General features: G+C 47.0%; 1 protein-coding gene across 1 annotated transcript; it reads left to right on the top strand.

Moving 5' to 3' along the window:
- Nucleotides 1-1015: 1015 nt before the first annotated feature.
- LOX (lysyl oxidase) lies at nucleotides 1016-8801 on the top strand. Its single transcript, XM_058043981.1, has 6 exons — nucleotides 1016-1733; nucleotides 2036-2144; nucleotides 3460-3597; nucleotides 5882-6038; nucleotides 8424-8519; nucleotides 8682-8801. The coding sequence occupies exons 1-6, from the start codon at nucleotides 1016-1018 to the stop codon at nucleotides 8799-8801; spliced, it is 1338 nt and encodes a 445-aa protein (XP_057899964.1).
- Nucleotides 8802-9271: the final 470 nt, after the last annotated feature.

Raw genomic sequence — 9271 nt, 5'->3', positions numbered from 1 at the left:
GCTGCTCCAGCCCGGGAGATGTGCCGGCCAGCACATTTTCCAGAAACATGTTTCCTCTCTCGCCAGCGGCCCCTTCCCCCTCCCCGCCACCCCGTTTCTAGTCTCTCCAGCGCTGATGAGCTAATAGCATTTTTCCTTTGCATACTTTGGCGCTGCCCCACGGCATACTCTGGCAGCCTACGTGTGTCTGAGCGCGCCCGCCCGCCGCAGGCTCGGCACGGCTCGGCGCGGCTCGGGGCGCGGGGGGAGGCAGCGAGGCAGGGCAGGGCAGGGCAGGCAGCGAGGGAGGATGGGGAGCCCCCGCCGCCGCGCCGGCCCGAGCCGCCCCGTTCCCCTCGGGCCGCCCCGTCCCCGCCGTTCCCGTTCCCCCCGTTCCCCCCGTTCCCGTTCCCCCGGAGCCGCCCCGTTCCCGTTCCCCCCGTTCCCGTTCCCCCCGTTCCCGTTCCCCCCGAGCCGCCCCCGCGCGGGGCGGGCGGGGGGCGGCCGTGGGGGGAACTGTCAGGGCCGCACGTTTCCAGCCGCATTACGTGAACAAATGGCGGGGGTGCAGCCAGCCCAGCCAGCGGGGCTTGTGTAACTTTGCGAGCGTGCCAGCAAGTTTAAAGTCCCTGGTCTCTCCTCCTCCTCCTCCTTCCCTCGCTCCAGACACCAGCGCGGGCCGGAGGACGATGAGAGGCTGATTGTTTGCTCCGGCTCCCATTCGCATCCCCTCGCCTATAAATACCGGGGAGAAGAAAAGCCGCTCTCGCCGCCTCCCCCGGGCCGGGTTTCCTTTCCGACGACCCGACCTGCCCGATGGCACCTCCCGGGTGCTGCAGCGCCTGAGACCCCGCTGCCCGCCCGACCCTTCCAGAAGCGCAGCCCGCACCCCTCGGCCTCCCGCACCGCCCCCCGCTCCCGCTCCGTCCCGAGGAGCAGGAAAGGCGCCCCTCGCTCTCCTCTCGCCATCCCCCTCCCTCCCCTCTCGGTTTCGCCCGTATCTCTCTACCCGCCGGCGCCCACGAAAGAGGAGAAGATGCGTTTCGCGCCGCCGGGGCTCCTGCTCGCCCAGCTTCACGCGTGCATCTACTGGAGCTGCCTCTGGCCCGCCGGCTGCCAGCAGCAGCAGCCGCCGCGCCGGGACGCCCCGCCGCCCCCCGCCGCCTGGAGGCAGCGGATCCAGTGGGAGAACAACGGGCAGGTGTACAGCCTGCTCAGCCTGGGCTCCCAGTACCAGCCCCCGCGGCGCAGGCAGGCGGCCGAGGCGGCGGGCAGCCCCATCCTGCTGCTGCGGAACAACGGCACGGTGCTGCCGCGGAGAGCCGCCGCCCGCAGCAACGCCGCCAGCGCCGCCGCGCAGCCCCAGCCGCAGCCCCAGCCCGCCGCCGGCAGCCGCGGGGGCTCCGGGGCTCGGCACTGGTTCCAGGCCGGCTACCAGGCTCCCTCCGGGGGCCGCGCCGCCGCCGCCGCGCAGCGGAGCCCAGGGGCCCGGGGCGCCTCCGCGGGGGCGCCGCGACCCAGCCCCGCCGGCGGCACCGGCACCGACGGCAACGGGAGCAGCGCCGGGGCCGGCAGCCTGCCGCCCCTGGGCAGCTTCAGGCCCGGCCGGGAAGATGTCATGGTAGGAGACGACCCCTACAACCCCTACAAGTACACGGACGATAACCCTTACTACAACTACTACGACACCTACGAGAGGCCCCGCCAGGGCAGCAGGTACAGACCCGGCTACGGCACCGGCTACTTCCAGTACGGTAAGAGCCCTCCTTCCCGCCCTGCCCTGCCCTGCCCGCCCTGCCGGGGCAGAACCCGGGCGGTTCTGCCCAGTCCCTGCTGCCGGGACGGGCGGGCTGCCGACGAACCCACCGCGGGCTCCGGGCGCCGTGTTTGCCGGGGGGGAATTGGGATAAGCCTGGGCAAAGGGGAATGCGAGGATAACGGAGAGCAGGGGTCCGTAGCAAAACGACGGCTCCTAACGACTGGGATGGTAGCCAAATATTTGCAAACGTGTCCTGGGTTGATCTTACTGTTATGTGGTTGGTTTGATGAACTGCAGGTCTCCCTGACTTAGTCCCGGATCCCTATTACATCCAGGCGTCCACATATGTCCAGAGGATGTCCATGTATAACTTGAGATGTGCTGCCGAGGAGAACTGCTTGGCAAGGTAGGCATTGTCCCAAGGCTTTGCCCGTTTGCTGTGGGTTGCTGTGCTCCTGTTTCCACCTGTGAACGCGGTGAGGAAGGAGAAGAGTGAGGCTGGAGGGCTCACGGACACACAGCCCTTTGTAGCCTTCTTCCGAGTTTGTGGCAGGTGGTAGAGAGAGCAGTCCTGCCACATTAGGGAGACAAGCTGCAGATCTCATGAAGAACCTACACGCTGTGGAAAGTTGTATTACATTTTTTTTATTGTCAGCCTCACTTGAATATTTCTGAATTCTGTGAAATGGAGGCACCTAGAAAACAACTTCATTCTGTTAATCTCCCTCCTCTACTCCCACAAGATCATATGTTACTTCATTAAAAAAAAAAAAAAAAAAAAAACAAAAACTGAAGAACAAAAACCCTATTATTAACCAGCACAATTTACCCTTAAGATTAGAATAGCTAATTGTTTCTGGGCCTATGCCTTTGAATGTCTCCTAAAACTAAAATCCCGCTGAAAAGTGTTTCAGAGTCTCTTAAGGGGTTGAAATAACAGCTTTGTTATGAAGTTAAGTCTTGTCCAGTTGGCAAAGAAGGATTTTTCCTGTTTTCTTTGGAAAGAAATCAACATGGCTGGTTTTAACCACTTTAACTTGTTTGATACCTTATCATGCAAAACAAATTTATTTATTTACCAGCATCATAAATTTATGTTTCAGGGTCATGCCTACTCTTCACTTGCAAAAAAAAAAAAGAAAAAAAGATATAGCAGTTGGTTTGGTGTTTTTTTTTTTTTTTTTTTGCTAGCTTCACAGTGAAGACTCATTGAAGTGTTCTTGCTGGCCATTAGTTGATTAAAATATTCCAGTATTTAACAGAGTGTAGGTAATAACTATGTAGAATGGGAAAACACAGCCTCATTTATATTCATATTAGTTTTTTGGGGTTTTTAACAGAATCAGACATCTGTTTTGTGATCTTGCATACACAGGGAGTTATTTTGGTTAACAGCAACTAATAAAATTATGTTTTTTGGTACCAGAGTAATTTTACAGCTCAGCAGTGATCTTCTTCATAGAGAGAGTCAGTCAGTGGTCAAACTTCCATTTATAAAATTAAAACCAGGTCTGAATTTTACTCAGGTATTGGTCTGACACCAGGCATTTCCACACCATATGGAATTCCTCTGTGAATCTCCAATGCATGAGGCTTATGGAGCCTGAAAAGAGTTCTGCTATCAGTTACTTTTGAGACAATATAAAGCATTTTTTTTGGAAGTATTTCTCGCATATACTTATGGCTTTTTCCTTTGTTTTCTTTGGTTTGCACCATTGCAGCTCAGCTTATCGAGCAGATGTTAGAGACTATGACAATCGGGTTCTCCTGAGATTCCCCCAAAGAGTGAAAAACCAAGGCACATCGGATTTTCTGCCCAGCAGACCCCGTTACTCATGGGAGTGGCACAGCTGTCACCAGTGAGTGAAGTGCTCAGTGTGGCATCTTCTAATTATGCTTTTCACTAACAATTGTCACTTACAAGGACACATTTTCTAAAACTAAAGTGAAGTAGAGAGAAACCACAGGGAAGCTTTAGCCTTTTACTATCTGATTAATTTTATGTTGGGGTAATTACTCTTTGTAGGTAGTGATAATTACACTTTGTAGAGACACATGAAATGAAGATGGATACAAAGCTTATCCATACGTGGGAAACTCTTACAATGTGTAGATTAAATACAAATACAAGTCTGAAATGAGATTTTACAGTAGCACTTTCTCCTTTTATTTTACATATAGTCCACTTACATTTAAGTGTACATTTAAGTAAATAAAAGTCCCAACTACGTAAAAATAAATAGAAACCCTAAAATGTACATTTACTGGCATATTCCCTATAACACCTCATTTTAAACAGTGACCCATACTTCTTGAGCTGAAGTTAATAATCTAGTTCTTCACAAGGAATAGTCCAATCAATTTGGAAAAGGAAAGCTACTGAGTTGACTGGTCCCCTTATCAATAATATTCTATTTATATATGATGATATTTTGACATAGCAGCATTGCTCTAGAAATAGTATATTTGCTGGAAACACAGCAAGGGGAATAGCAGAACAAGCTATTGTTGTAGCAGAACAAGCAGGTAATACTGCAAACCTGTACCTTTTTTGGAAAACTCATACGCAGGAGTTTGCAGGTTTGTTCCAGTTTTTGCTACTTCTCAGCAGGAGCAGTAATAAAATACTGAAACTAATTACTCAGAATACTTACTTCCACCTTATTTAAAGTACAACTGTGCTGCTACAGTCACGTAAGTGATAATCTTTTTTAAAAATGGTATGCAATGTGGGGTTGGTCTGAAGCCAATGGAATATTTCTCTCTAGGTTTAGAGGCTTTAGGTATTGAATGAAAAATCAGTATCATTAGAACAAATTCTTTCAAAAGAGACTCATATCATCAATTTATAAATCTTTCATGCATCAAAAAAGCTAAAACTAAATCAAACTGAACAAAAAAACCTCCACAAATGCTTTAGTTAACCTCTATCCCCGAAAAAGAAATCTCCACCAATAACAAAAATCCCCCAACCCTCATGCTTACATACTGGATAAACGGATGAAATGAGTAGAGAGCAGTTGAAGTTTTCCATTTGTAGAACAGTTTCTTACTGTGCCACAATAGCCCAGCTATCACTGTCCAGATGCAAAGTGTCTCTGATGTTGATTCAGTTCTTGGACAGAAAATACATTGCCTACAAAAGAATGCAGCTCTCGTGATCATTTCCATAACAGTGAAGCAAACTCTTTTGGAAATGAACCCAAACTGCCAGTTGCTTTGGCTAGCCATCAGACCTCAGTGTTAGTCATCATCATCTGTGGACTGGTTTTAGTGTTCTGGTTGTACTTTGAGGCTCCTGTGCTGCTTCGTTTTACCAATACATTTGAGTTTTGTTGATTAGGTCTTTCTCATATCCCTCTTGAGCTGAAATCATCCAAAAGTAATGGCAGCCAAAAGATATGGTGCAGGTAGAGAAGACAAGTTTATTTTCGCACACTTTTGGAAAGGGTGAAATTACAAGAATAAGAGGTGCTAAAACTCCACAGTAAGAGCTAGAAGTCACTTTGTGTGAAAGCAAGAAAAATGCATCACTTTGCCCAAATAAAAAGAATAAACACTTCTGAAATAGAGACAGTACTAAGTACAGACTGTAAAAATAGCTGATAATGAATGAAATCTGCATTGCCACTACACAGAAGCTGATTTCTTTATGCAGATTTTGTCTTCACCAATGTTACAAATATGTTACATTGTCTGAGGGTCATGGAAATGTGAAACCAAATTGTTGGGGTTTTGCTAGCAAGTAGCAAACTTCCATGGAATTTATGGTATGTAAGGTAAGCATTCCTAGTAAACCTCTGGTTAAAGGCACTTATAAGATGTTCAATTCAAATATGAACTATTTAATACTTGTTTTTGTTGTTGGAAAAGAGGTGAAACAAAATTTTGGAAAAACAGTGCTGCTATGGAATCTTTCCCATAACAAATTAAAACCCATTATTTATTTATAGGATGATATGTGGTACTTGAAAATGAGAGTAATGAAAATAATTGAGTGGTCAGTAGTAGGAAAGTGTACTAACACACAAGTTTTGGGAAGTAATTAAATTTGTCCAGATTTAATGGGATGTAGATCAAATATGTGAAAAAGTTATTGATGAGATCCGATCCATCTCTAATGATGTAACTGTGGTTTAACAGACATTACCACAGCATGGATGAATTCAGCCACTATGACTTGTTGGATGCAAGCTCACACAGAAAAGTTGCTGAGGGTCACAAAGCAAGTTTCTGCCTTGAAGACACTTCCTGTGATTATGGATATTACAGGCGGTATGCATGTACAGCACACACACAGGTAGGAGCTGCTGTGGAGACAGCCACGGGTTTGTGTTTGGATAACTTTTCTGCCATCAATCACCTGATGCCCTAAATTAGCTGATGTCCTTACTAGCTTCTGGAATTCCCCATTACACAGACCAGGATGCTAACCTGGAGACTGGCAATTCACCCACGTGCTGTGACCTGTGGGAGTCTTGTCAAAGGGCAGTGACACTCACTAGCGTAGCACCACTGCTCACTGAATTGTATTGAAACACACCCCAGGTGCTCGTGGCAGTAGCACTGGTCAGGCTTGCTAAGAGCACACAAGACAGCCCACAAAGAAGCTGATCCCGCTGTTCATCTCCCCAAACTGACATTGTAGGGTGGTGCCGAGATTCACGGCCGGTATTTTCTCCCTTGTGGAGTCTGCAAGGGGCTGGATTCCTGCAGCACCTGCAGCTGCTGGCTGGCAGCCTGGCACAGGAACCTCAGGGTGCTGTTCTGTGCCGACAGGGCAGGAGGCTGTTTAGGAGAGTGGCACCTGTGTGGATGTTATGGGGGCACGTACCAACGTAAAGCCAGGTGCCAGGGCTTAGTAGGGGAACATGGAAAAGGGAACACACCATTATGACAGACAAATCCATGCAAGAATCCTGCCTTGAACATTGCATCACCACCTCTCAGAACTGCTAAAGAAAAGCTTAAAAAATCCTAAGTAGCCAACCCCAGCAGAACAAGGTTGATCAGCAGTGTAGTATGGCTAAGAAATTTCATAGACTATTCTATTTGGAAAACCAGATGTAAGAACAAAACTTGACTGGTTGTGGATTTAAATAGGAAATTTTTGATATTTACTGACAATAGTTGATGTTTCTGTCAATATATGAACTGAAGACCTGTCAGGCAACAGCTTTAAAACAGAGAGGAGTGCTCTTTGGCACATGAATGAAGTATTAAATTCCTAGCCATTGGATGTTGCAGAGATCAAAAATCTCCATGGGCTCAAGAAGAATTTAGACAAAGTAACAGATGCTATTAAACACAAAGATCTAATGGTACCCCGTGCCTTAAATACAGTTAAATGCCTGGTGGAAGGACTTTGCGTGACATTACACATCCCATTCCTTATGCTCTTCTCTCATTAAGCATCTGCTGCTGACCACTGCCAGAGACATGACACCGAGCTTTGCTGGATCTGTGGTTTAACTCAGTGTGGCCATACGTACACACGAACCTGTATCCCTCATTCTGCAGCTTTTAATCTAGAAGGTAGTTATTCTGTCACAGAGAAATGACAGCTATGTTTCCCTGGCTGACATGTCCACATTTGCATTTTAACTATAATGAATGATCTGCAATACATAGAGGCTTTGAAGAGGTTTTATAAATACCTTTTCTACTACTGTAGACTATGACATCTAACTAAGCAACATACATATTTTACAGCTGAGTATTTGTGTCACTAGAATCACGGCTGTGTCAGCATTTCCACTGGAAGCCCATATTTCAGGGGTTTGTAATTGGACTGTAAAACTTTCCTCCAGCCTCAGACTTGGCACAAACATGCAAGAGTCTGAGCTGATCACCAGCTGGGTCAAGAGGGAATTCCTGCAGGACTTGGGTTTTCTGCACTCTGTGTGTTGCCAGAACAGATCAGCTCTGCCTAGAGCAATCTGTATTGGCCACAGCTAAAGACACTAGCTTTGAAACACCAACACATTCATATGTGGTGATTCTTACTCATGTTCCTAACAAGGAAGATTTTTTTGGAAAGATGCATCTGGAATAATACTACATTTTCGGTTCCCTCAGATTCTTGTGTCACTATTTGTCTGAAGAGAGACCATTTCCATGCAAAGCTCAATGTGAAAATGGCCCTTGGGCCTACTATTCAAAGATGGCACATCCATAGCAAAATGTTACATCATTCCTAAGGGTGGAGAGAGGATCCAACATGGTGATCAAGTCTGTCTGTACTCATGACCTCAGAAGATATTCACTCAACAATTACAGATAGTTACCTCCAGTCTTTGGTCAATTTTTATTGTCTTCTGATCTTATGTGAAGAACAGGAAATAATATCATCAGCGGTTTTGACGTAAAAGGAGTATTGTAACAAGTGATTATAAGAAAATACAGATACCTCACAGATGAACAACTGTGAGGTAACTGTCAATATTATAGGTGTTTTTTATCCAGTAGCAATAAAGGGCATAAAAAGTGGTACATTAGACTTAGGTGTTCTAGTTTAGACACACAAATAAAATGCCAGCTAAAAATAAGATTCCTTTTCCAAGTTAATTTTCTAAGTGGACTGTGATAGCTAAGTGAACTTCAGTCTGAGTGTCCCTAATGTTTAGAATGTCACTGTTTTTAAAGATTCATGTTTTTTCACATCCATCTTATCTTCATTCTTAAGGGTCTGAGCCCTGGCTGCTACGACACTTACAATGCTGACATAGACTGCCAGTGGATTGATATTACTGATGTAAAACCTGGAAATTACATTCTGAAGGTAAGCCTGTTGGGAATGGGGAGGTTTGGGGTTTTTTGGAAGTGGGGTTTTTTTTTTTTTTTTCCTGTTTAAAGAAAGAGGCGAATCCTTTGCATGCATGCTTTGGCATGTGAGTTACCAGCTGGCGTGGCAGCAGACAGCAGCGTGCTCTCTCCCCTGCAGGTGAGTGTGAACCCCAGCTACCTGGTGCCCGAGTCCGACTACTCCAACAACATCGTGCGCTGCGACATCCGCTACACGGGCCACCACGCCTACGCCTCTGGCTGCACCATCTCCCCGTGAGTGCCTCCCCGCCCTGCCCTCGCTGCCACCGCGCCCCACCGACAGCCTTCGGTTTTGTGGGAATTTTAAAATTTGCGGGAATTTTGCTCTCGCACTCACGCCGTTGGAATATGTTACGCTTCCCAAAACCGCTGCTCCTGTCTGGTCTGCCAGATGACAACCTCTGGCTCGCACACCTTCCTTTGTGCTGGCATTAGGGCCTCTCTGTGGTCATTCAGTGCCCTTTTACAGCACCCACACACAACTGAGCAGGGCTCTTTAAGACGTTGTGCAAAATCCCACAAGTGTGTGTTACCTCACTTGCAGAGCATCACTCTCCCTGAAACAGTTCTTTCACACATCCTTCATTTGCAGTTTTGCTCTTTAAAAGTTTAAGCAATGCCAAAAAAGTGCCTTTTTTACTTTTTTTTCCTCCAAAAAGGCAAACTCATTTAATAAATGTCCCCATGGTAGATCTAATGTACTTTAGT

This window comes from Melospiza georgiana, chromosome Z, assembly GCF_028018845.1.
Source record: "Melospiza georgiana isolate bMelGeo1 chromosome Z, bMelGeo1.pri, whole genome shotgun sequence".
Lineage (NCBI taxonomy): Eukaryota > Metazoa > Chordata > Aves > Passeriformes > Passerellidae > Melospiza > Melospiza georgiana.
The sequence above is the reverse complement of the archived record's forward strand: the minus strand, read 5'-3'. Positions and strand labels throughout refer to the sequence as shown.

Excerpts from the sequence above, each read along its gene's own strand:
- LOX (XM_058043981.1), top strand. The coding sequence starts at position 1,016 with ATGCGTTTCGCGCCGCCGGGGCTCCTGCTCGCCCAGCTTCACGCGTGC. Across the intron at positions 3,598-5,881 it reads GAGTGGCACAGCTGTCACCA|ACATTACCACAGCATGGATG; the intron begins GTGAGTGAAGTG and ends GTGGTTTAACAG. Across the intron at positions 6,039-8,423 it reads CATGTACAGCACACACACAG|GGTCTGAGCCCTGGCTGCTA; the intron begins GTAGGAGCTGCT and ends TTCATTCTTAAG.